This window comes from Callorhinchus milii, unplaced genomic scaffold, assembly GCF_018977255.1.
Source record: "Callorhinchus milii isolate IMCB2004 unplaced genomic scaffold, IMCB_Cmil_1.0 Scaffold6, whole genome shotgun sequence".
Lineage (NCBI taxonomy): Eukaryota > Metazoa > Chordata > Chondrichthyes > Chimaeriformes > Callorhinchidae > Callorhinchus > Callorhinchus milii.
The window spans coordinates 19,991,118-20,018,766 of NW_024704747.1; the positions used below are offsets into that span (position 1 = coordinate 19,991,118).

The following is a 27,649-nucleotide window of genomic DNA, read 5'->3' on the forward strand; positions in this document are numbered from 1 at the left end:
TGTTTCGAAACTACTGGTAATGTGCAATTATTAAAATAGATTTATCATTGTGGGCATTACTGGCAATTGGAAATCCTTTTGCTTACTGTTAATTTTGAGCTAGTCAATGTGTGAATACTGCCAAAAGGATAACCAGCAGCTATCTGTGGAAAAAGCATCAAATCTCAGTCCACATTAAAATCAAATTATTTTCTATAAAGCTATTTTCTAGCCTTTCATGTTTGGATTTTGTGATTGAGCAATCCACAACTATGACTAACTGAAATTATAATAACTGATAACGTTTAGCATTATTGTTAATTTTACATAATATGAATCCTAGAGCTACATTTATGTGTTGAATACAAAATATAATTATTCTTGTTTCTGTGCGACTTATGAAATCACCATGGATAACACATCAAATACAACTATCATTATGATTAATGCTATACCAATAAAAACGAAATGTCTGTCTGTCCACCAAGATCACAATAACCGATTGACGTGTCATAACCACATTTTGTTCGGAGATCTCCTATCGTTGATGAGCTATATTAAAAAAATGCTTTAATTAAGCCCCCCAAAAACTATGCATGGTATTCTGCAACAAAATAGTGACAGGTCACACAGCATTCTAGAGAGATAAATCTTCTAGAATAATGACAACGAAATGTTTGTCTATGTGTGTGAGTCCTCCCACTGAGTCCTCCCAACAGTAGTCCTCCCAAAAGAGTATGTGTGCAAATATGTGAACAAGAGATGCTAACGAGTTCAATAGTACATTTTTTTAAACTCAAGGGATAAAAATGACTAAGAGGCAAAGATCAAGCCTGTCAAGGACAAATAAAAATGCCACACGAATGAGAGTAGGCCAATTAAATGAACCTGGTTGCAAGAGTGGCTGCAACAGGTACAGCTACTATATGTTTGGATGCAAAGCTTATGAAACAGTAAAGACAGCAAATGCTTATTCATTGTGTTACAATATTGTTGTACACAGGTGAAGTTTAACAGTGCAGTGAAACTCTCTGAAGGTGGGCTGGAGGACGGACGAGATGAAGAGGAGAACTTCTTCAAGCGTCTTGGTAAATGGCGCTCCGGGCGAAGGAATCCATCCAAGCTTCATCACACAGAAGAAAAATATGGTATTTTCCATTGCATCTGATTTCAGAGTTATTTTCCTCCTTGTTTGTGTTCTGTGACTAGCCTGTCATTCAGTTTTTTTTTCATTTTTAACTTTCCAATCATTTATCTTTTTGTTTTACTTTTCTTGGTGTCTTCCTCCACAGTCTTTGTAATCAGCTAGCTGAACAGAATTACCCTCAAACACTACTGCTACCAACAAAACCATTCTTTCATTGAAGATCTTGCTGCCTTCATATGCAAAAAGATCATATTCCGCACATCAGTCAGGCACATTGTATTTTTCGTGGTCTAGAAAAAGGCTCTCAATTTTTTTTAGTGAGTGGAGTAGACAAAACTTTTCCCAAAGAATGGATGTGGAGTTTGTATAAACAAACCCTCTATGACATGGTATGTTGTTCCATGTTCTGAGGTAGATTAGGCCTTGACAAGTTGAATTTCTCATTTTACGTTATAACAACAACAAAATTATATTTGTATAGCGCCTTTCACTTTGGGAGGATGTTCTGAGGCGCTGGACAATCAAGTGTTTCGGACCCAAGTTGGAGATCGTGATTGGAGAGGGGGGAGGGCAAGGGGGTAAGCAGGGTGATCGAACAGGGTGATCGAAAGCACGGTCAAAGAGGAGGGTCTTGAGATGAGTCTTGAAGGAGGCAAGGAAGGGGGGGGCGAGGCGGGGGACGTGAAGCAGACCGGAGCCCTCAGAGCGGAGGGAGCGGTCAGGATGGTAGGGGCTTAGGAGGTCACGGGTGTAAGGGAGAACAAGGCTATGGAGGGCTTTGAAGGTGAGGACTAGGATTTTGAACTCTATCCCCTGATTGGAAGGCAGTGAAGTCAGGAGAGGATGGGAGTGATATGGTCACGGAGCCTGGTGCGGGAGAGGTCATGGGCTGCAGAATTCTGGATGATCTGCAGCCTATGGAGGGAGGAGTTAGGGAGACCGACAAGCAAGGAGTTTGCATAGTCAAGCCTAAATGTTATGAGACCGTGTATGAGGGTTTCAGCAGGCTGCGGTGTGAGACAGTGGCAGAGCCGGGCAATGTTTCGGAGTTGGGGGAAGGCAGAGCGGGTCATGGCACAGATTTGGGGTAGAAAGGACAGTTCAGGGTCAAACAAGTCGCCAAGGTTCGATCCGATTGTAAGGTAGAGTGTGCCACCATGGAGGGTGATGCTGTCAACGCCTGAGGTGTGGAGACGCTGACGGGAGCCAATGAAGAGGGCCTCGGTCGACGTGACCCTTGCTGACGTTTAACTGAAGAAAGTTATGTCTGACAGGCATTTGGTCAGGACAGCAGTGGTTCTGGAGTCGGGTGGAGGCAGAGAGGTACAGTTGGGTGTTATCCGCATGCATGTGGAAGTTCACCCCATGTCTGTGGATGATGTCACCAAAAGGGAGCATATAGACGTTGAAAAGGAGGGGACTAAGGACAGAGTCCTGAGGAAATCCGCACAAGATGATGCGGGGACTAAGAGGAGAAACCGTTTGTGGAGATGAAGTGGAAGCGATGTGAGATGTACGATCTAAACCATTCAAGGACAGAACCATGAAGTTTGAGGTGAGAGGAGAAGCGGTGGATGAAGATAGTGGTCAACTGTGTTGAAGGCAGCAGAGAGGTCAAGGAGGACGAGGAGGCAGAGGATGCCTTGGCCGCAGATGGACAATGTCATTTGTCACTTTGACCAGGGCTGTTTCTGTGCCATGGGCAGCATGGAAACCCGATTGGAAGGGTTCGTGAAGGGACTGGCAGGAGAGGAAGGAGCGAAGCTGGCAAGCAGCAACTTGACAAGAATGTTCCCCAAAATATCTTCACTTTAGCTGAGTAGGAGCAGGTCTCTGGCACAATCAGATAATATGTGAGGTTATGAGTCAGCCACCATTTTCACAAATGACAAATAGTAGGGAGAAGGTTTCATAGTAGGCTGATAAATGTCTTTGTAAAATAGAAGGGGAATATGATGCTCATATTTTAACTCTTCAAACCTATCTTGCAGATTTGATAATGTACAAAGTTTTCATCTCAGAATATTTGTTATGCCCCGGTTCAATGTACTTGTATACCCTACCACAGCAGTAATTTGAACCAGCTGTCATAGCAGTACTACATGCTACATACAGTACGCTGATGTAAAAGTTACTATACACGTGTAATTTGTTGTTGTTTGCTGTTACTTCATCATATCAAAACATATCAAAAAACTTTAATTAAACTAGCCAAGCATGATCTGCCCTTGCAAACCTATGCTGATTCTCTGGTAGAAACATTCAAAGTCAAAATATGATAAATTATATAACTAAGATGCTATATTTATATATATTATTTCAATTTGATTTATAATTTCCCGGTTGCTGTCTTTGTTGTGTTAAGCCATTTTCCCACAGTTCTTGAAAAAACTAGCTTCCAAATGAAGTTTGAAATTAAGACATTTTTCATAATTCTGTTCAATCTTAAATTTTAAGACAAAACAGTCTTGCAGGATAAATATGGCTTCAACAATGATTTATACAGTGGCAGGATTACCCCACTATTTTGGCTTGCTATACCTCACATCTGGTTTGCTTTACTCACTGCCACAGAGCATTGTTGGGAGAACTTCAATTTATTGTCAATCAGGACCCCCAGGTCTTTTTCATTTTCCATACATATTATTTTCCTTCCATTCAAATAATAGTCCCTTCTAGGATTTTTTGGCCCCATGTGAAGTACTTTACATTTCTCCACATTGAATTTCATTTGCCACCGATCTGCCTAATTCCCAAGTATGTTCAAATCCTCCTGTAATCTATCTTGTTCAGCTTTGGAATCTGCCATCTTCATTAGCTTGGTTAATAATAATGGTTAATAATCCTTACATTTGAATTGCCAGGGCAGAAGTCACTGGCCTTATTGCCATATTGAAATGAATACAGTTTATTGTTCCATATTCATAGATTTAACACTCATTTTCTATTAATTCATTTCACTTCATTTCACTGATTTTCTTCTTTAGCTGTGAAGCTTGAATGATTTTCTAGCTATTTTACGCATATGCCTTACTTGACGTTTTGATCTTTGCGTGATAGTTAATTGCAATGGAAGAAACACGGTGCAATTAGCCAATCTGCACAATTAAGAGCTATTGTTAAGATTAAGTGAAAGAATCATTGTCTTACAATCATTGGCTACCAACAGAATATTCTATTTATTTAAGAGATTCTAAATTTTCTTATCTGTTTCAAAATATAAGCGATAATTTGGTGTAAGGCTGAATTATAATAAATAGAAATATGAATTGTAATTCAATAAAATGGTGTTATATTTCAATAGGACACTTATTTATACAAGTTGATACCAATTTGTGATTTTTATTTTTTTTTGAAAACTCTGTCCTAAGAAAATCAATTGATGGTGCTTTAAAATATCTTGGTGATTGAGATGTCATTCTAGTAGAAATAAGACTTTTACTTTCACTGGTGTTTCATCATATAGATTTAATAAATCCTTGCACCATCCACTGTCTCAAATCAGAATGTGCAGATTGTTTTTCTTTAATATTGGGCAAATTAAATTGCTCCTTGTAAGCAAGGAACTCTTGATCTGTTCAGTTAATTCAAACTGAAACAACTGTCATTTAATGAATGGAGGTAAGTCACTTATATACTTATAAGAAGGGTGATAACAACTTGTTCATTAACTATTAAGAGATTGTAAGTCGATCATTGAATGTTAACTGTTTCAATGTTTTTTGAAAAAAGGTGATTATGAGATGATCTTTCAGAAAAATATGTCAAAATGTCAACAAAATCAGAATTGTCCCACTTGGTTTGCTTGCTTTTCCTCTTACAATACAATTCCTCTTACACTTTTGTATTTGGAGTTGAGGTACATATCAGCCATGATCTAATAGATTAGTGGACCAGACTCGAAGGGGCTGAATGGTCTACTCATGAATTATTTAATTCATACAATATTTTTCTTAATGGAGTTGCAATGGTATTATCCAAGTTATAAATAGTAAAAGTGTATTTAATAGTCAGGTTATACATGTGTACAAGGATATTGTTATAGATATAAGGAAGTGGGAAATATACTTTTGGACTAAAGAGTAGATTGATTAATGAGACAGATTTGTCTAATAATATTATAGCATGATTGTACCCTAGCTGTGAAATAGGAGATCTTTAACTTGAGGAATTATATAAAAAGCACATTTGATTTAATAATCATAATTTCCTATAGGCCCCAATTTTTTTTTATTAGAGGTTTATAATATTACTGTTCTATCATAGTGACTATTAGTAACCTCCATGTTCTGTAGAACTAAGGGGATTTGCAGGTTCCAATTTATAGAGTTGAGTCTACTCTATAGATTACTCTATAAGATTACCTTGTGCAGTTCTGTAACTCAGTGGTTACAGGACTCGCTTTGCAAGCGAGAGACCTGGGTTCTATTCTCAGCCGGGTGAAATGTTCGGCAAGCTTCCTTACTCCACACGCCTCTGTTTGCCTAGCGGTAAGTAAGAACCCGGTTGTTAGTCGATTGGTGGATCGCTTTTCCGGGGATAATAATCCTTAAAAAAATAATTATTTGGTCACTCATTCCACAACTGTTTGTGGGATATTGCTGTGTGCAATTGGCTGCTGCGTTTTGCCCACAAATATACAATCAATTCACTTTATAGCATATTCTGTGAAACGCTTTGAGACGTCTAGGAGACATGAAAAGCACTATATCAAATGCAAGTATTATTATTACTCAAATTGCACATTTAAATTAGATATTTAAATTAGATTGAATTGCATATTTCATTAATGTTGGAATAATGGAATATTAACTATGGGTTCCAAGTTTCCTAAAGAAATGATTGGCCATTTTTGAATTGTAGAGAAAAGTCTAGTTTCATGTTAATCTAATTTACGTAAATTATGTCTGAACTATTTAATTCCTAATATTTTTTAATGGAGTTACAGTGGTATTATCCAAGTTCATACTTAGTTAACAATGTGTATTGAATTTAGCAACAAAATTAGTTTTTAATTGTCCTAATTTTCACCATGATTCGTTAATATTGAATATTTTATAATTGAAGGATTTACAATTTCAAAAGTACAGATAAGCATTAGTCTTCCATTTCTTGAAAAATAGGAAAAATTATGTTCTGTGTAAAAATGACCATGGAATGTAACCTGATGGTTAGATTTTTGTAAAGGTAAGGCTTGTGATCAGTTTATGAAAATATAAAACAAATGCTGAGGCGGCCTCTTTCTACCTCATACTATGCAACAAGTAAAATAACAAGTACATTCACTTCTGTAATATTGTACTGTTTATTAAGAATTATTAAGAACTTGATTTACATAAAATGCCAGGATTGCCGTACAAATCTTGCCTGTTGGTAGTACAGTTCAATCTAGATAATGTAATTTATTTTGGTAAGCTTGGTGTCTGATGCTTGTGGAAAGACTGTTCACCATGCTTATCCAAACTGAGCTCCATGCAAACCACCTATATATGGAAATTCCAGAGAATGGATGTATCCTGCTTATCTAATTCTGTAGAGGACTAGGTGTAGGTTGTTGAGAGCCAAGGCTTGGGGACTCCGGAGTGTGTGTTGGGGGTAACTGCTGGAGTTTTAGCAGCTAAAACTGCATAGCTTGCCATTGAAAGCACGTCTGACAAGCATTTCTGCTGCTTGTCCAGCAAGGACTGAACTGAATGGAAAGAGTCACTGCCCCATTGACTGGTCTGCACTTTCAAGTCCTGCTGATGAGCTAGTCTGTCATCAGCAGTGCCCCACCGCTGCATACTGTAGACCCGTCTGTCTTAAGAACCAGACTACTGAGGGTCGGTCAATTCTGACATTCCGTTGCCAACCATGTCACTTTTAAGCTAGTTCAGCTACCCCACCCCCCCAAACCAAGAGGAATGTGGATAAACACAACACAAGTAGGTGTTGGTTATCAATGGACACTGCTATGCGCAATTGGCTGCCGCATTTCACCCACAAATATGCAGTCAATTAACTTTAGTGTTAAGCGCTTTGGGATGTCTAGAAGACATGGAAAGCGCTATATCAAATGCAACGATTATTATTATCAATGGAGTTTCAAGGTTCTATCCCCCATTTTGCTGTGGAGAGATATCATTGAGCATCGAGAGCAGTTAAATCTCAGTGACAGGGTTTACAATTAAGCTTGACGAATTTGAAGAGACTCAGATCATAGAAAGAATTGGAGATATTTATTATTAAAATACATTGATTAGCCTATCCAAAAGTTATCTTATATGTAATTGGTACAGTATAGTACTATACATTATATCTTTACAGGCTGCCGAAGTTTTGAAGAACGTCTTGCAGCCAGCCAGGAAGGAGCCAAAAACAAAAATATTGTGAATCTTGGAGCCATTAGACAAGGCATGAAGCGATTCCAGTTCCTTTTAAACTGCTGTGAGCCTGGCACAATACCTGATGCTTCAATCCTGGCTGCAGCTCTTGACCTGGTAAAAAAAATGTGTTGCTCTCTAGTAAATTCTGATTTGTAGTGCATACAATTATCTCACAGTTTGTAGAATATTCCACTGCCCCCCTAAATTGCCTTTAGTCCTCTTCCTTCCTTCCTTCCTTCCTTCCTGTCTCATCTCAATATTTTTTCATATTCTTTCAACCCAGGAAGCACCTGTTGTAGCAAGGGCAGCACTGTTTCTGGAGTGTGCCCGGTTTGTGCACCGATGTAACCGTGGAAATTGGCCAGAGTGGATGAAGGGTCACCATGTTAATTTAGCAAAAAAGGGTTTATCAAGAGGAAGATCTCCTGTGGTTGGAAATAAGCGTAATCAGAAGCTGCAGTGGAATGCAGCAAAGCTGTTCTGTCAATGGGGTGAGGTATGTATTGTCCTTCACCGGCAAAAAAGAAAATCTGTTAAAAGCAGAAAGAACATGGAATAGAGTTCATTCTGCTAACTTGTTGGCCGTGTTGTTGGTGCACAAATTGGAGTCAACATTGAAAGAAGTCCCAGAAGTTTACCTGTATTATCCCTGTAGAGGCTCAGAAAGTGCTTTGAAACACTGTANTTTTTTATCATAGGCTATTGGTGCAAGATTGAATGAGCTGTGCCATACAGAGAGTGAAAGCCCTGCAAATATACTGGGTTTTATTTATGATGATGAGACAAAAAGACGATTGAAGAAGGAAGATGAAGAAGAGGATTACCTTGATGACAGTAGGTCATATTACTTTATTTTTACGCAGAAATGATTGCACTCAAAATTCCCTGATGGCTCTGTTGGTAAATGAACATGTGCAGATGCTAATTGAGGACAGTTGTGGCTGACTGTGATGCACCCCTGGAGGTGCTTTGTGTCTCAGCTCACAAATGATAACGGGCAACTTGGGCAGGGTTATAAGGGTTGGTGTTATGTGTGGAGCTGTATATGTAGAATGATACCAGCACCTTAAAACAAGAATGGGAGAAAATTGGGATTGAGAGGAAATGTTTATACACCAAACTTTAAAACTCAATGGACTTACATTCTTACTATATATGGAGGTTTAAAATGTTGGTGATAATATAATGAGTCCTGGAAATATCTTTCTTCTTGGTTTAATATGGTTAAACTTTAGAGCTGAAGGTTAGCAGATTCGAGCATCTACATTCGATGTTAGAAGCATGTTGATATTGGTAAAAGGTGTTGGTAAAACTCATGTTCTCTGACATGTTTGTGTTTTAAACTCTTGTTTCCACAACTCTCATTATTCCTTTGTGTCCAACAGATACTGTTAATCCTAACAAGTGCGGTTGTCCATTTGCACTGAAGATGGCAGCGTGTCAGCTCCTTCTGGAGATCACAACATTCCTTCGGGAAACATTCCCTTGTTTGCCTCGACCACGTGCAGAGCCTCTTGTTGTGAGTATAACCAGCGCCTGTTTTGTACAAACTTTAACCTCCTTCAGAAATGTACTAAACTAGCCACTCTAGCTGTAGTTTAGAGTTTCACTGTTCAGTTAAGTATTTTTTTCTTAACTGGAAATACGATTGAAAGAAACATGGCCAGAAAAACACAAAACAATGCAAACAGTGCACCTACTTTCTACTAGTTTGTAATATAAATAGCAAGTAATTATATTTGTGAAGATGTATTGTGAATTTTGCAGCAATTCAGCAGCATCAAGATTTTCGGTCCAACAAGATGAATCAATGTAAAATATCTTTAAATTAATTGCAATGCCTTTTCACTGTGTTCAATAGGATTTAGACAGCTGCAGACTGCGTCTTGATCCTGAATTAGATCGACATAGATATGAACGCAAAATCAGTTTTGCAGGAATTCTTGATGATGAGCAAGACTCAAAGGATTCTCCACACAGCAGTAGCCATACTCTTAAATCAGATACAGCCTGTGAGGAGAGAAAAGGTTGGAAGGATTTTTTTCTCTTTTCTGTAAAGCTGGATATGATTTCCCTTAACAAAAAGTTGCAACTTAATCATAAAGCACTGGCAGTTTATCCCTGGATTTAGTTTTTTGATGCATCCGGGTCAGCAAAGCTATTGATGAGTGCCGTTGCACATGGATTAAGATGGAGAGGATGATATTGCAATCTCCAGGTTTTACAGCTCTTTAAACAGTGTATATGATTGTAAGTTCCTTCATTTTATGCAAGCACGTGTACTGCAATTTCCATAACAGCAGCTTAACTTCTTCAGGTAAGATTTGAATGTGCTGCTGGCCAGAATACTGCCACACAAACTATTTAATGCTCTATTAAAATGCAACAACAGATGTTCACAAATTTAATGACTCTCCTATACCAGAATTTTTGATGGCATATTTTGGCCCCTCTAACAACTAAATTTTAATTCTGTGATTATGTATCTATCATAAGATTGAAGCAAGATTTCTTCCTTTATCACTCCAAATGATTTCCCATGCTTTACAAGTAATTACTATCAAGTGTAGGAACAGATTTTGTTGCCAGAAAGCAATTAATAGCACAAATTATTGTTTTACCATTTATATTTTCCATGTTAGTTTATTTTAAGCACTTTCAGACATCCTCCCAACATGAAAGGTGGTATATAAATGTAAATTGTATTGTATTGCCCAGTATCATTATAATATGGGAATATATTTCATAATTTTTGATGGCTGACCTTCCATTTTTGTAGGACCAATAAGGAAAGTAAGACCAGGCAGTTCCCGTCTGCTTCAGATAAAGGGAACAAGAAGCTTTCGAATAAAGAAAGGTGGTTCCTTGTCTAGCATTCGCCGAGCTGGTAGCTTAAAGAGCACTAAGCTATCACGGCATGACTCAGAGTCAGAAAATGAAGAGCTTCTGATGTCTCAAAGCCACGATACAGTTACTGATATAGGTAATTTTGCTTTATGCATTTAAATAAAATTCTCATTAAACATTTTTAGCATGAAAATATTCTACTTATAACTTCTCTATATGTGACAGGGAGCCCCTGGAGTACCAGTGAACCCAGCATTGAACCAGAAGGACTGAGTGCAGTGGGCACAGAAGAAAATTACCACAGGAACATGTCATGGCTGGCAGTATGTTATAATGGAATCTAATTTTTATTTTCATTTACTTTAGATCTCTCCATCAGGCTTGTGAGCCATGAACTTGAAGCTGGATCTAAATAATGTAAAATAAGGGAATTATCCACAATGCTGATGATCAACTCAAGCTTTTTGAATCATTGGTATTCTCCATATATTGAAAGCATCTCAGTTCGTACTAAGTATCTGTTTGTATGCGTGCTTGTACTGAGCCTCAAGGTTACAAACCTAAGGTCAGGAAAGTTGCACCATTTTATAAAGTAATTTTCTAAATTATTTGAAGGGAATACTTTGAACAGAAAGTGTACCCTCTACTTATTTAGATTTTTAAAAAAAAACAAATGTTCCACATTGTTTTAATAGCATTTGAGTCACTGACAAGAACACAAACCATATTCATATTTAAAAATAACTACACTGCAAGGTGCTTGACAGTGTCTGTACTGTTGTTGTCTTTTTTTCCCCCTTTCATTTAGTGAAACTTTCTCACAGGATAGTTTCACAGATGTGAGGAAGCATATTATAATTTTCAGATGCAGATTACATCTCCAAGCCTGATTATAAATGAGGTAATTGAGGTATCCGGAATTCGAACCTAGCTTGGCACGAACCCCAAATAATTTTTTTTTAAATTCCGTAGACCAAACATTTCTGTGAGCCCACGTATCTACTGCCGACTCCCAACTCTCCTAGCATGTAACAAAGTCACGCTGATCAGCCTCACCATCCTTGCTGGCCTTCACAGTGGCCAGTGATATGGTCTTTGAATCCTGTAAGCAGAAGATAGCTTATTCACTATATTCTGCTCACGGGTTTCAAACAATTACAGTACAGTACCAGCATTTACTGGCATTTTTGAAAAATGCCGCTACTGGCATTGTAATTACACTCAGCTGGAAATTCTGGATCACCGGACCGGATCAATCCCACCCACCCTTTAGACTAATTAGCCTGGGTTTACGTGTATGTATTACTGCGTCGATAAGCTTGTGAATATATTTTCCTGAATTTTATATGACTATGACATTTGCTTTCTTCAGATTATGATATTACTGTGCAACCAGCAGAGTTTCATCTGCTGTCATGTTGATTACTGCCATCCGCGATGTTACCAACACCACAGCCGATCGTGTGCTCGGCTCGTGCGGGCCATCAAACTCCTGTACGGAGACACTGTGGATTCTCTCCGAGATGATGACAACAATGCAAGTAAAATAAGCATCAAGTCCAAGAAGTTAAAGGAGGTATTTATCATTCGTGAATGACAGTTATTAAAGACTGGACTCCTCAAGAATAATAGTANTTTTTTTGTCTGTTTGCAGTCTGCCCAAATAATGCAAGGAGCGATCACAAGTGCCGTTATTTCATATTGGCATCTAATATGTAGATGACATTTGCAAATTTGTAATGTCCCAATGAGAAATGTGCTAAGTGTGAACTATCCCTCACGCAATACCATTATCCAAGAAGCCACGATGTGCATTCAATTTCTATTTGCATGCCTTCTGGTGAGATAATGGTTTGACCATTTTTTTTTGTTTAATACAGTGCTTTTCCTACTAACCCATTCCTGCAGTTTGCTTGTATTATTTTTCAGAATACAATGCATTGGTTATCGAACTCTGTTCCCTTCCAGTGCTCTGACAAGTCGTGTTTACGTACGCCTTCTTTGAAAAAGCGGATAACTGTTACTAATTTGGAAGGCAAAAAGGATTCTGGAATGTTGAAATATATCAGGAATCAGGTACAGTTACAGATCTATTCATTGATTTGGTATTTCCTCTGGGACTAGAATCTGAAAGCCCCCGGAAAAGCAATCCACCAATCAACTAACAACCAGGTTCCTACTTACTCTAGGTAAACAGAGGCATGTAGATTAAGGAAACTTGCCTAAGGTTTCATCCTGCTTGGGAATCAAACCGAGGTCCTCTCGCTTGCGAGGCGAATCTCTAACCAGTACGCTACAGGACACCAAGGGTTCTGCATAATTTGGTGCCGTATTCTGCTTGGTGGATTTTCAGTGCTGTTGAGAGTGGCTCAGTCAACTGCAATGCCCATTAACACCATTGGTTTTGAAAAAGTAAACGTGTGGGAGGCAATGTGATGACTTGATGATTTGGAATGATTCATTGTTCACAAATAATAATTTGTGCATGTACCATTATTCTATATATGATGTAGTACTCTGTGTGTATTTGTGTGCAGTTAAACTGTTTTTATTATGTTGTATTATACTAAGAGTTTTGTGCTGCTATATTGTGCAAAACATTTCCAGTTTGTGGATGCATGGAGCAAGTGCTCTCTTGTCTCGCATCCATTCCACGTTAATTTTTTTTTAAAGTGACTTTGCTATTATGTCTGTTACGAATACACTTCAAACATTCACTCTTGTTTTTTCTCATGTTTTATAGGTGATGAGTCTGTCTCCAGCTCCACTTTCTCTGTTGATCAAAGCTGCTCCCATACTGACTGAAGACATGTATGGTGACATACAGCCTGCAGCCTGGGAGCTTCTCCTCAGTGTGGATGAACACATGGCTGCTGCAGCTGGTAAACCATGAAACCAGTTGTGACATAAAATGCTGTACAATACATAATTATAGGTTTCATCAGTTTCAATCCCTTGGGTTCCTACTAATGGTTGTTGGCCACTAAGCTAGGGGTATCGCTGGTGATGGTGATTATATCAGACTAGATAGAACTCTTGATCAGCAGACTAGAAGTAGAATATCATCACTCTACCAAGTTTCACCAAGCAAATCCCATATTGAACTCTTAAAATGATTCTCACTGGGATTTTGAATAAACTCCTAATAACTGACAGGCAGCAGAAACCTGAGTCCTGAATTTGATCCACTGTTTCCAGGGGGAGCCCAAAAATGCATAGTCATTGCACTTTACAATGTGAAGTGTGACGCACTTTGAGACGTCCTCCCAACTTGAAAGATGCTACACCAAATGCAAAGATTATTCAATGCAAATTTATATTTATATTGAGCTTTTCACGTCAGGAGCATGTCCCAAGGCACTTGGCTTGGCACCCGAGCTGAAGGTGGGAGCTGAGGGGAGGGGAAAGCCAACTGCGGGTTTGGTCAAAGAGGAAGGTCTCGAGGCGAACCTTGAAATGCGCTATAGAATTATTATTATCCCTCAATTAAGTGCACCCTCTCAGTTTGTTTGCTGTCTTATCTCACCACTGTTTTGTTCCTTCCCACAGCGGCCATGTTCCTGCTTTGTGCAGTCAAAGTTCCTGACACTGTGTCAGACATGGTAATGTCTGAATTTCACCATCAGGAAGTAGTACAACGCATCAATGCTGTTGTGAAATTTTACACACTCTGGAGATTCAGATATCAGGTTTGGCCACGCATGGAAGAAGGTGCTCAGCAGATCTTTAAGGTACTGCTGTGCTGAAATCAAGTATTGCCTTATCACTAATTGTCAAACTAGGTTGATTCAATGATGTTTTTGTCTGGCAAAGAAATAGGAGCATCTTTAGGATGTCAGTAATTCATAGCAAACTGGTGTACTTGTCTGAATGCAAACAAGCTGCATAATTTTTTGACTTAATCTTTGATAGAGAAACTTACAAAATATCATCCCTGGGATGTGACTTTGGCTATAAAACATTTATGAATCCCGGGGATAGGCTTATATTTGTTGTTTTGACCAAAAAGAATGTTTACTTTCTGAAAATTGTTCATCAGTTTATTGGTATAATATGAAAATCTAAGCGCTTTGCGACATCTCGAAGACGTGAAAACCGCTATATCAAATGCAAGGATTATTATTATCCTCTGCTTTAAAATGCCATTGGTTTTATAGCTTTAGAAACAAAATAACAAATCTGAAACATTTAATCTGTTTACGAGAGATTGATTTTTGAACAAATGAGCAATATTTTCAGTAAATCAAGTCTTTAAAATATTCACACTGATAAACTTCTATTTGGGGATGTCTAGACATAGGCAATTAAATATTTATAACAATTCTGAATGCGCTTTCAGATATTTTCTGTAGTCATCAGTTTTGTAATGAATCAGTATTTGCAGACTATTATATCCTGTTGCATATTCTAAATATGCTGTTTATCTTACTAACTCTATTTTTTGATTTGGTATTCAAGATTCCGCCTCCAAGTATAAACTTTACTTTACCTTCTCCAATTTTGGGCATGCCATCTATACCAATGTTTGATCCCCCTTGGGTTCCACAAAGCTGTGGGAGGGTACAGGACCCCATCAATGAAGATCAATCTGTAAGTTTTTTTTTAACATTTTGGTGGTAAACAATTTTTAAAATGTATTAATTTCATACAATTTTCCAGGTCATGTTTTAGTAGAGACTAAAGGGATTGGTATCTGTTTACTGATGTGCACTCATTTGTTGTTCAACAACAACAACAAAATTACATTTGTATAGCAGCTTTCATGTCAGAAGGACGTCCCAAGGCAGTGGACAGTCAAGAAGTTACGGACTCGAGCTGGTGATCGGGATTGGGGAAGGTGGAGGGCAAGGGGGGAAGCAGGGTGTTCGAAAGCACGGTCGAAGTAAAGGGTCTTGAGATGGGTCTTGAAGGAGGCAAGGGAGGGAGGCGAGGTGGAGAGGCTGTGGGATGGAGTTCCAGAGGGTGGGGGCAGAGCGGCAGAAGGCCCGCCCGCCATTGGTGGGGCGGGCGAGGTGGGGGACATGAAGCAGGCCGGAGCCCTCTTAGCAGAGGGAGCGGGCAGAATGGTAGGGGGTTAGGAGGTCACCGAGGTGGGGGGAAGGAAGACCATGGAGGGCTTTGAAGATGAGGACCAGGATCTTGAACTGTGTCCTCTTTTGTTCAGTCCAAAACAGATGATATTCTAACTCCCAGGTTACCATTAGGCATTCATTCTCATTCTCAATCTCCACATGCATTGATGACATTTTATTGTAACTGAAATTGTGTAATGCAGATGATACTTTCATTTGCCTTGGACAGCCTTGAATCCCTCCTTCAAAGAAAAATAATTCATGAAAATAACACTAATTCCAATAATTGTAATCATTTGGATATTCACCTAACACTTCTTTTATCTAATGCTATATGTTACGATGTTACTTATGATTTAGATACTGCATTAGAAAAAATATTAAAACATAATGTCATCCAAACTCTACCATGTGGGGTTAATAAATGTAGTAAGAATATATAGCACAATAAATAACTGTTTGAATTTTGCTCAATAGATTGAATAGCCTTGTATTCAATACAGTGTTCATGTTACTAATCCCGTGTATCATATTTTCAAAATAACTTTAAATTGAAACACATCTAACGAGATGTTTTGATATTAATCTAACTTTCATGGGACAGTTCATGAAATTGCATTGTGTAAAGAAAGTACTATACGATTTTGATTAATTGAATGCACGATCTATTCCAGAAATCCTTTTCAGCTCGTGCAGTTTCGCGCTCTCACCAGCGAGCTGAGCACATTCTGAAGAATCTGCAGCAGGAAGAGGAGAAGAAGCGTCTGGGTAGAGAGGCCAGTCTCATCACAGCCATCCCAATCAAACAGGAGGCTTGCTATGAACCTACCAGCACTCCACCACCTGAACTTGAGGAAGAAGGTGTTCACCTGTAGAAATTTTTGAACATTTCTTCAAGATTATATATTTTTTAAAATTGCTGTTTGAAAATGTACTTTCATGTTCTTCACTGAGGGAACTACTCTGCTCAAAGGAGCAAAATAACGTTAGCCAATAGGAACATAAGAGAACAGGAGAAGGCCATTAAGACCAGAGAGCTTGATAGATCTTTTAATCCTAAAGCCACCCAATAAATTCAGGGAATCTACAGAGAAGATGTCAATTTCTGCTTTTGTAAAGTTGGATTGAAGCTCTTGGCATCTGACATAGTTTAACAGTTCTTTTCAATTCCATTTAAAAATGAATTGAAAACCTTTCTTTTATGCAACATATGGGTGTAAAGTTTATGTTGGACTTATGTAATGTGGGCATTAAATTTTGATATTTCCCACCTTTGCCAGTAGAAGATACTACAAACTTGGCATCCCGCCGGTTGTCTGTCAGCCCATCCTGCACATCCAGTACATCCCATAGAAATTACTCATTCCGCCGAGGGTCTGTATGGTCAGTGCGGTCAGCAGTCAGTGCCGAAGGTAAGCGCAGGTTATCATCTTAGTTAATAAATAAGTACAAATGGCTACATATTTTACTTAGTCATGGACAAGGGAATTGGGCTTTGCAAGTGCTTAACGGGTATTACTATTTTTTATGCAGATGAGGAAAATGCTACAGAACACACTCCAACACATCATGTTCTACAGCCTCCCCAGGCTGTATTTCCTGCATGTATCTGTGCTGCGGTGCTACCCATTGTTCATCTTTTGGAGGATGGAGAAGTACGAGAAGATGGTGTGGCAGGTAACATTTCTCATGTTCTGGCTGACTGCGTGTTGCTCATTGGAACAAGGGACAAAAAGCTAAAAATAGCAAACTAACCTATAAAATTCTTCTACACATAACTGTATCACAAATGACAGATGCTGAGTAGGTTTCTGATGATAAACCAAAGTGCATATTAAACATAGTACCGGTTTATCTTGTAACGTGCCTGCAGATTATGGCAATCTATTTAATTATGTTCTATACTTACGTGGAAATCAATCTTTTACTCTTAGAGTGCAAACACATTTGCTCCACGCTGCTCTTATCTCAGCTACCTGTGAGAACATAACTTTTTGATTCTATTTAAAATGAGCAGAATGTCTTTACAGTTGAGTAAGTAGATTTAATATTAATACTAATCACTCATGGAAAAGTGACTGCTTTGCTTTTAGCATCAGTAAGGATCGATTAGCCTATGTGTTGCTTTTCTTTAGTGAGTGCAGTGGCACAGCAGGTGTTGTGGAATTGTTTGATTGAAGACCCCGCACTTGTTCTACGTCACTTTCTGGAGAAGCTTACTATCAGCAACCGCCAGGTAATGCAGTTCATTTACAAAGCAATGTCACACTCACCTGATGGGAGCTGTGGGATGATTTTGACTCACTTGATGGGATTATTTGGACACACTAAAATACCCAACATCATACCTCGGTTTAATGTCTTATCCAAAACACGACCTCTCCTACAATATAGCGATCTACCAGCACTGCTTTGCGAGCCAGTCAAGACTACGTGTTTGAAGTCCTGACATTGGATTTGAACCTACAACCTTATGATTCAGAGAAGAGAGTGCTATCAACTGAGATAAACTGACCCCTAATTAATGTTTTCTATAGTGATTACCATTACTTTACATATGTTACCTATATTTTAAAAAAAAGTTCTCAGGTGCTTTGGTCTCACAAAAAAATTGCAAAATTATGCAGAATCTGTTAAGAATCCAAGTCCTGGCATTGAAATTATCTATATTTTCCAAATGAAAAATTGTGCATGGGGCCTCTAAATCTATGGTTTGGTAATGTGAGGGAGACAATGTCTTTGATTTGTATTTCCAGAATTCAAGATCCAACAGTACTCTCAGCCTCCCATAAGGCTAAATATTACCATTTAACTTTTAAATGTATCAGTCCATTTCTTAATTTCTGCGCAATTTGCCCATGATTAAAGTTAATGGAAAGTTTACAGGGACTTTCACAGACGAGTTTTAATTTTGATGAATGAATGGATTGTTGCAACAGTTATCAACGCATGCATTTCAGTCATGTCTTGTGAAGAATTTTACATTTTATAAGATCTTTATATCACCGCGGTATATAATTTTCATTTCGAATCTATTAAATTGCACAACAAATGACGTAATGCCTTGTTGCTGTATGACCTTCTGCAGGATGAGCTGATCTACATGCTGAGAAAACTTCTGTTGAATATTGGCGATCTACCTGCTCAGACATCTCATATTCTGTTTAACTACTTGGTAAGCATTGCTAGCATCTGAACAACCGATTTTATTTATTGTGAATATTTCAGAACAACATTTTTCTTGTGAGATGGTATCCATTTTCCTTTTCAAAAGCTCTTAAAGTTGGAAGTGTTTTCTGTTATAATCTAGGGGAAATATGATGGTTAATAGAGTAATTTTTGCTCCATAGTTTTCTTCACCTTGATGCCAATTAAAAAGCATGTGTAAAGTTGTTTTAGAATTGTGCCTCCTCTGACAATATGCTAGAGCCTACTTAGATTTAGTTATGCACTTTTATGATTCTATTTATTTTATATTAAAATGGCATTAGAGCAGAAATAAAGTACCATTCTCTACTTTTTCCATTTAATTTCAGGTTGGCTTGATAATGTACTTTGTGCGTACCCCTTGTGAATGGGGTATGGATGCAATCTCAGCCACTCTCACTTTCCTTTGGGAGGTTGTAGGCTATGTGGAAGGCCTATTCCTCAAAGACCTGAAACAAACAATGAAAAAAGAACAATGTGAAGTCAAACTGCTAGTTACTGCATCTATGCCAGGTAGGATCACGCCACCCACTGAAAGCCAGAATCAAATGTGACATAGTTATTGGTACATGTCATTAATGATTACTGTTGATAAAATTAGAAATGTATCTTCATCATCTCTGTGTATTGTATTCTGGTTATTAATTGCCTCAAAAAAATGACTCATTGGTTAAATTAGGCACAAAGACCCTGGTTGTACATGGACAAAATGAATGTGATATTCCAACACAACTACCAGTGCATGAGGATACACAATTTGAAGCAGTCCTCAAGGTAAAGCAATTTTTATGTGTCATTTAATTGAAAATAAATCTGGATATTATACACTGTACATTGTATTTCCTATTCTCTATAAACATGCTCATTGCTTGATGTTTCCTTTTCTAGGAATGTTTGGAGTTCTTCAATATTCCTGAAGCTCAGTCTAGCAATTACTTTTTGATGGACAAACGATGGAACCTGATACATTATGCTAAAGTAAGGCTTTGGATGGGTTAGCTAATGGCCTGCTTCTGTTGGAAATTTACTATGTCGCTATTTATTATGAGCTTTTGATGTTATATTGTAGATAATTGCTGAATATTGCAGAAATAATGAGAAAGCCTATCTCTTGAGTCTTTATTCAATGGATTGTGTAAATAAATGAAAGATTCAAAATTGGTTCTTTACCTAAATTTACCAGTGGAAACAATTTGTATTTGTTAGGAGATATTTCCAATAATGTTTTTTTTAACGAAATAGTGCTTTGTGAATCAGATCCAGGAGTCTGTTATTTTTATCTCTCTCTGCTCCTTTTCTCTCTTCATCTTTGGCAATCCACAGGTAACCCTCTACCCATTTGCCCAAGTATCTGTTCTTCATATGCAAGCTTGAACAATTAAAGGCTATTTAACTGAGGAGGGGAAACCATCACATCTGAACCCAAGCATTTTCATCACTTGGCATGCACTTTTCAGTAGGGGTTCATTGAATAATAATTAGTAATGGGATCTTTGATAGGCCACTTTGTAATCAAGGGATTACAAAACCACTGACAGTGAGGCCAGTTGCCAGACATCTAGCTCAGCACAAGCAAGGCATCGAACTTAGTCTCCATGTCCTTGTATCACACCACAGTCTTTCATTGAACTATTTCTGAGTATTGTGGCTGTTTTCTTTGCAGACTTATGTGCGCGATATATATCCCTTTCGACGGTCAGTCTCACCCCAACTGAATCTGGTTCACATGTTGCCAGAAAAAGGACAAGAATTGATTGAGAAACAGGTAAGGACAAGTGTTCTGTGGTGCCACCTAAAGGCTGTTTATGTAGCTCTTTCTTTGGACATAGATGTTATCCCATTAAAATACATTTTTAGCAAAGACACCATTTAATGTTCAGAGTCATAATCAGAATGAGAGCTATCCCGGTAACTAAATCTGATGCTGTGGGCATCCTTATGCAGAGAGATCAGTTCAGTCGAGAAATCAACTGAACTCCCAACGATTGACATTTATAGAATGAAAGTCTCTTAGGCTCTCAAATGTGACCAGAAAGCATCAACCAGAGAGAAGGAAGAAAGAATTAATGATGTTTACCAAAAACACGGCAGAAAATGCATGTTTTTATGAGGGGCTTGATAGCAGTGGAGGAAAAGAGGCTTTGGGAGAGAATTTCAGGGGAGAGTGGTGGAGTCCTGTGGCTTCGTGGTTGGAGCATTCGCTTTACAAGTGGGACCTGGGTTCAATTCCTGGTAGGGTGAAACCTTGGGCAAGTTTCCTTATCCACACGCCTGATAATAATCCCTCAAGAAAAAAACAATAATAAATTGGTAATTTCAACCCACGACTGTTTGTGGGACAGTGCTGTGCGCAATTGGCTGCCATATTTCTCCCACAAATATACACTTTGCAGTATATTCTGTGTAGCGATTTGAGACATCTAGAAGACGCGAAAAGTGCTATATCAAATGCAAGGATTATTATATATTAGTATTTAAGCTGCAGCTTTTAAACAAGCTAAGGTGTTACACCTATTTTCAAACAGGTGTTTACTCGGAAACTGGAGGAGCTTGGCCGTGTGATGTTCCTGGTGTCCCTCACCCAGCATATTCCTGCTGCGCACAAACAATCACACGTATCTTTGCTACAAGAGGATCTTCTTAGACTACCATCTTTCCCACGAAGTGCCATTGATGCAGATTTTTCTTTGTTTGGTGAACATCAAGGTATCTTTGTACTTCATCATCTATCAGTTACAACCAGATTACAGCAGGTCTATTTTTTGTAGAGTTGTGATACAGCAATGTCAGTGAAGCAAAATCACTCCTTTGATTTACAAAAAGAACAAATGCAATTTGAATTAGTTTGATCCAAAGATATTAAGATTCCTAATCAGATTTTTCTGCATGAAACTGATTTACATTAAGTTACTGGACTGTAAAGATTCACATTGTTATCGCAATAACCGATGTTTAACGAAGTCTTTCAATATGCATTGATTAAGATGAATTGCCTTGTATCTCTAGCCCCTAATTTTTTAATGGAGTCACTTAGTGTAACCACAGTCCCATTTCTACCATGCACGTACATTTGTAATAATTGTTTTACAAATTATACCGTTTTGAATAGTTGGATTGCTGTTAAAATACAGTTGTAAATTTATTGCTTTAACATAATATATCAGCCTTTGGGATGAGCTCCTTAACATATCTTTCAGGTAAAGAGCTGTTTGGACTTGATACTCTTCATAAGAGCATGTGGATCAAACTATTGGAGGAGATGTTTCTGGGCCTGCCGAGTGAGTTTCCCTGGGGGGATGAGATCATGCTCTTCCTGAATGCCTTTAATGGTGCTTTGATTCTTCATCCAGAGGACAGTGCATTGCTTCGACAGTATTCCGCCACAGTTATCAATACAGCAGTGCATTTCAATCATCTCTTCTCACTGAGCGGGTATCAATGGATCCTTCCTTCCATGCTCCAGGTAAGTTTCCTTCAATCCATAACATTTTGTAAAAATTGTACAAGAATACATTTCTGTTGATTTCCTTTTTTGAAATAGTTATTGAAATTTAGTTGAGTTCACCACCCGAGTTCACCTTCTGACTCCTCTCTACCTTTTGTGCCACATTGATCGGTAATCATACCTAATCCCAGCACATCTAAACCTAGTTCTTAACAAAAATGACTGCTGTGCAGCAGCAAATGCAAATTACAGACACATTTACCCCAAAACTACAATCAACAACATTCTTTTAGAAAATGTCTGATTTCAATAATCTTAATTGAAACAAAATAATTGGGGAATCCATAATGATTACCAATGATTTATTATACTGTTTAATTATTGAAGACCTAATTACTTTAACCAATTAAAAAGGCTATTTATTCTTGGAATTCAAGATTCAGTTGTGTGCTATCTTACTGTTTGATTTACCCTGTATTTCATTTCTTTTTTCATAGGTCTATGCTGATTATGAAAGCAATCCATTGTTGCGTCATGCAATTGAGTTTGCTTGTCGACAGTTTTACATTTTGCATCGGAAACCGTTTATCCTCCAGCTGTTTGCGAGTGTGGCACCATTACTGGAGTTTGCTGTGAGCAAAACAAAATAACTTTGATATTCATTCCTTCCCCCAGGAAATGTCGATTATGCCTATTAAAACTAATGTAATCTACAAGACTATTTGCAAAATGGTTATCAGGACTAATTTTAGCTACTCAGATTGATAAAACTATGTTTATTCTTAATACAAGATGAACATTATACAAAATGTAATGTTGCAACTGACTTGAAATTGCAGGTTGAATTTGTAATAATCTTTGTTCAATCTTGAACAATGCAAAATTACTTGTGTTGGAGTTAATGTAATAAAATCTCCGAGACCAAGTCTCAGCTGCAGCTGTTAGTTTTATTCAGTAAAATATATGTTTAAGCGGTCCTTTCTTCAGGTTAAACATTTCAACGGTGGAGTAGAAAAATCATCTGACAGCAATATTATCTACAAGTATTCTAAAAATATTATTTCCCCCTGTAGGCAGAATTGAATTCAGACTACTTAATCACTTTTTGTTTATGTGCTAAATTATATGCAAATTTGTAGAGGTTTCTACAAGCAACTAAACCTCAAAATCCCTCGTCTCGCCTTGCAGGCAGCAGATGTCCTGTTGACAGGGAACAAAATTAGTATCAATTTGTAGAGGATTCTGCATTTCTGATCATTATTCCCCAAAGCCAATGGAAGCAAAAAAAAAATTGAGAAAACAAAGATTTAAATTCACCAATTTGTCTTTTTTTGTATTTAGGATGTTACAAGCAGCGGGTCATCTAAGGGTGTGTCTTCTCAGTGCTTGTTTGACCTTTTGGTGTCATTAGAGGGAGATACACGGGATATCCTGGATGTTCTGGAGTTGGTTAAAGCTGAGAAACCACTAAAATCTCTCGGTAATAATGATTGGATAAAAATACATTGCCGTTGTCACTCTCCATTTAATTGTTTTGTCTGAGTCATCAGTTCTCATAAAGTGCAGCTTTTTATTTGCAAAAACTTCACTACATCATTTTAATGTTTCCCAAAACGAGTGTTATACAGTATGATATATGTAATCCGTTTCTCTGTCTGAAATTATAATGTTTCTCTGATATTATAGAATGAATTTACGCATTTGCTTGTATATTATTGTACATTACTGGATTATAACACAATTTAATCCTCGGATTATGACCTAGGTTTTGCTTAACATTTATTCTGGGATTTAAAAATTAAGGGATCTTAAAGGGTTTGGAATAGCGCTTTGAGACATTGGGCAACATTTAAGGCTCAATATCAAATGTGAGGATTATTATTGAGAGAACTACGGATTATGGAGAGAAGAAGGTTGTATGTTTGCTTTGATGGTGTATGGGGACGAGCAATGGTGTCACAAAAGACGCTAATGGAATGGTATCTTTTGCAATTAGGATAGGCCAATGGGTTGGTAGTTTGTGCACGTTGAATGCAGACATACCCAATTATAACTCATTTTATTGCAACCCTAGGGAAGGACCTGCAATTTGTGACTCTCTGGTGCCCTCTATGCTTCCAACCTTTTCTTCTTCAACACCTCCCCTACTTGAATGTGGTTATCGGTGATCATTTCACTTATCCTTCCCAGCACAAAAATGATGTGCTATCATTGCACTCAATGTTCATGTCCTACAAATGACTCATTGCCTTTTACTTTCAACTCCAAGTATGATCTGCAAACTGCACAAGCTAAACTGTATAATTCTCTTTTTGTACATCTAGATTTCTGTTATGGAAGTGAGGATCTTGTCTTCTCTATACATGAAGGCATCAAGCTGTGTGTAACTGTAGTTGCATATGCACCTGAATCATTTCGAAGGTATTGGAGTATTTATGTAAAACATTAATATGGGGAGAAAAAATCATAAATTAATAATGTACTTGTACTCAATACTTCACATTATAAAGGAAATTCAATCCCCATGGGGGACACATTTTACTTTGTCATTTTTTTAAAAGGATTTGACATTAATGTTATTTAATAGGTATTTTATCTCATTTATTATTTTCTGTGTCATAGCCTTCAAATGTTGATGGTTCTGGAGGCATTGGTTCCCTGTTATCTACAAAAACTCAAAAAGCAAACCATTCAGCTGGAGACTGCATCTGCAGGACGGGAAGAAATCACTTCTATCGGTTGCCTTGCCACATCCTTACAAGCTCTATTATACAGTGTAGAATCTCTCACCAGGTAAGGCTAATAAAGATGTTGTGAGCATTCATAGCTGATTACATGATTTATTTAAAAAAAAAGTAAACTCTGTAGCTCATTTCCAATGATTCTGAATTTAGTAGTTTTAATTATTGTAATTGATTGGATCAAATGACATTAAGGGGAATGGGAATTTGCTCTTTGATGTTGGAAAGAAATTTGTATAAATGTTTAACTTTCCTTGACATGGCAACAGACCAATGACGGCTCCTCAGATGAGTAGATCGGACCAGGGTCACAAAGGAGCTCCCACAGCCAATCATGCTATGTCTGGAGGGGGCAACACAAGGTAAGTAAAGTCTTGTGAAATATACAAATGCTTTTTCCCGTTTCAATTCATATTTGTTTATCTTTTTCTTGGTCCCTCCACACGAGCTCCATGTTCCTTCTGTGTGTGTAAACGGGCAGCCTGGTCACTGCAAATGAATTGCCCAATCCATTGAGACATCAGAGACTCAACCTTGTTTTTGTTTCCATAATGTTTATCTGTGCAGAAATGCAGAAATATCACTTAGTATCTCTCCCATTAGTATTGCAAGAACAAGAGCTTTACGTGTGCCATGTCACACAACATTCTCCATCACAACATTCCCAAAGATCTGTGTTTTTTTTCCCCATATTTTCCCTCCTCTCATGATAGGGTACTGTTCAGCAGATTATGTTGCTCTCAGGCACTGGAATATCAAGGAGCTATGTTTGAAGCATGGCAGTGGTCTGTTACCTATTCCCAGTCTCACTCGTGGAAATTTCTAACAGAAGTGACTGGACAGCTGACAGAAAAGGCAAGCCTGACCTTTCTTTCAATGCTTGTCCTGTGGATTGAGATGCTGAGATCGTTTGAGTCAGCCCAGGCCAGGGATGGTACATCTTGGGAACTTCCTTAATCAGTTTGGTTCAGTACCACTTCATGTAGTGACCATTGACGGTTTGGGAAGCTTGAGCAGTTTCTTTTTTAATTATTGGAGGAATATTTATGACCATTGATGGAATTTATTAATATTAGCACTGGAAATGCAACACTTTCCTTTTTAAAGCCCCAAGTATCGGCATGAAACAAGGAAACAAGAGCTATCTGAAGATTAATTCAACATTGTGATAATTACCACATTTCTGCTGCCTTTCTAAGTCAGATTGCCACGTTTTTTGTGTGCTTTGATGTGGTGAGTTCCTAGTGGCTCAGACGTACTAAAAACTTGCCCATCCCATTCTAGAACTTTGACAAGCAGCAAAGAGAGAGGGAATCATCAGTTTAAGCAAGATGATTTAGGGTAACAAATTGGATTGAGACTATAGGGATGAATTAGATGTGAGGAATGCCTTTTATTACAGATAATTATAATTAAGAGAAGTTATTTTTGTTCCACAGAGATAATCTTCATTTGTTAGAAGAGGGCCACGGTCTTCCAACAGAAGAGCTGGATGAGCGCATAGCAAGGGAGGAATTCCGTAGACCTCGAGAGTCGCTGCTAAATATCTGCACTGAGTTCTTCAAGCACTGTGGGCCCAGGCTCAAAATTCTGCAGAATATGGCTGGAGAACCCAGATTGACTGCCCTGGAGCTGCTCGATGTGAAGTCCCACATGAGGTGCACTTTTGTGCATTGTTTTTAAAAGCTAACCTACTTTTGCTATATTATATTAGAATGTCAATTTCTTATCCATTCCTATCTTTCACTATTATTATTTTACACAGATAAATGGCGATCTTTTATGATTCATCTGCAGCTTTGAAAAGGGCATAGGAGATGAGCAAATGCTTTCCTCTTAGATGAAGATTAATGATGACCTGATCAGATTGACCCAGTTTTGTTTACTCTGCCGCAAGAAGACTTTTGAGGCTAGCGCAGTGCCCCAGTTTTAGTTCCATTTTACTGCACTTCAAAGGGCTGAATAAGCACATTTGGATGCAATAATTTTTTCTTTTGAGCTTTAATAAAGTACTGTGTAACAGATGATCCATCACCTCTTTTCAAAAGCAATAGGGGCCATGGCCCACCTTTTATTGTTTAAAGTGATTTTTCAATATAGTCTTGTAATTGTGCTGGTTGCTTAATGATGATAATAATAATAATAATTATTTCATTTGGTATAGCTCCTTTCACATTGGGAGCATGTCCTAAAGAGCTGCACAGGATATTCTTTCTTTATTATAATAATCCTTGCATTTGATACAGCGCCTTATCACATCCTTGAGATGTCTCAAAGTGCTTCTCAGAATATACTGTGGAGTGTAGTGACTGTATTTTTAATTTAATTTTTTGAGGAGGGACTGTCTATTTTGTGGGCACAGTGTACTTGTTTGTGAAATATACGTTAGAATGGCAGATTAAAAGCACAAATTTAGGAATCCATAGTGTGGACTGCAGGGTCAGTGGGAAGGAAACCTGTGACACAGGCACAGATGTCAGTTGAGAATTATAGCATCTTCCAGTCCCAGATTGGGACTTTTGGGGCTTGAAATTCACTCATTAAGAACTACAGAAAACTAGCTCTCAAATTAAGATTGAATTTAAGAATTTGCCAGTAATCTACTCAATCTAAAATTTGAAGAGGCTAGAATCCCTGTATTTCTGATCCTTTCCTCAAATACCTCATCAAATGTTCAAAATAATTAGGATGATATTAAGCATATTGAACAAAGTGGGAATATAAAGAAAGGAAACAATCATTTGCAGTGAATGCATATGAATCCTATTGAATTCTCAGGAGCCTATGTATTTTGGGAGTCGCTATTTTTGTTGGGCATTCAGATGTCTGATGCATGCAGAAACTTA

General features: G+C 37.9%; 1 protein-coding gene across 1 annotated transcript in view; it reads left to right on the forward strand.

The window, feature by feature from the left end:
- The window catches only part of LOC103182963 (unc-80 homolog, NALCN channel complex subunit), a 72,973-nt gene that overhangs the window by 23,750 nt on the left and 21,574 nt on the right, over nt 1–27,649 (forward strand). The window contains exons 21-50 of the mRNA XM_042336237.1: nt 983–1,067; nt 7,433–7,605; nt 7,775–7,987; nt 8,190–8,325; nt 8,877–9,010; nt 9,353–9,518; nt 10,271–10,474; nt 10,564–10,661; nt 11,711–11,914; nt 12,307–12,414; nt 13,082–13,220; nt 13,888–14,069; nt 14,797–14,928; nt 16,085–16,271; nt 16,691–16,822; nt 16,944–17,087; nt 17,546–17,646; nt 18,499–18,585; nt 18,947–19,130; nt 19,297–19,391; nt 19,506–19,595; nt 20,281–20,382; nt 21,143–21,323; nt 21,815–22,080; nt 22,560–22,694; nt 23,404–23,542; nt 24,387–24,483; nt 24,685–24,855; nt 25,073–25,165; nt 26,243–26,461. Of these exons, the coding sequence (XP_042192171.1) occupies nt 983–1,067; nt 7,433–7,605; nt 7,775–7,987; nt 8,190–8,325; nt 8,877–9,010; nt 9,353–9,518; nt 10,271–10,474; nt 10,564–10,661; nt 11,711–11,914; nt 12,307–12,414; nt 13,082–13,220; nt 13,888–14,069; nt 14,797–14,928; nt 16,085–16,271; nt 16,691–16,822; nt 16,944–17,087; nt 17,546–17,646; nt 18,499–18,585; nt 18,947–19,130; nt 19,297–19,391; nt 19,506–19,595; nt 20,281–20,382; nt 21,143–21,323; nt 21,815–22,080; nt 22,560–22,694; nt 23,404–23,542; nt 24,387–24,483; nt 24,685–24,855; nt 25,073–25,165; nt 26,243–26,461 (4,397 nt within the window). The remainder of the gene's footprint in view (nt 1–982; nt 1,068–7,432; nt 7,606–7,774; nt 7,988–8,189; nt 8,326–8,876; nt 9,011–9,352; nt 9,519–10,270; nt 10,475–10,563; nt 10,662–11,710; nt 11,915–12,306; nt 12,415–13,081; nt 13,221–13,887; nt 14,070–14,796; nt 14,929–16,084; nt 16,272–16,690; nt 16,823–16,943; nt 17,088–17,545; nt 17,647–18,498; nt 18,586–18,946; nt 19,131–19,296; nt 19,392–19,505; nt 19,596–20,280; nt 20,383–21,142; nt 21,324–21,814; nt 22,081–22,559; nt 22,695–23,403; nt 23,543–24,386; nt 24,484–24,684; nt 24,856–25,072; nt 25,166–26,242; nt 26,462–27,649) is intronic.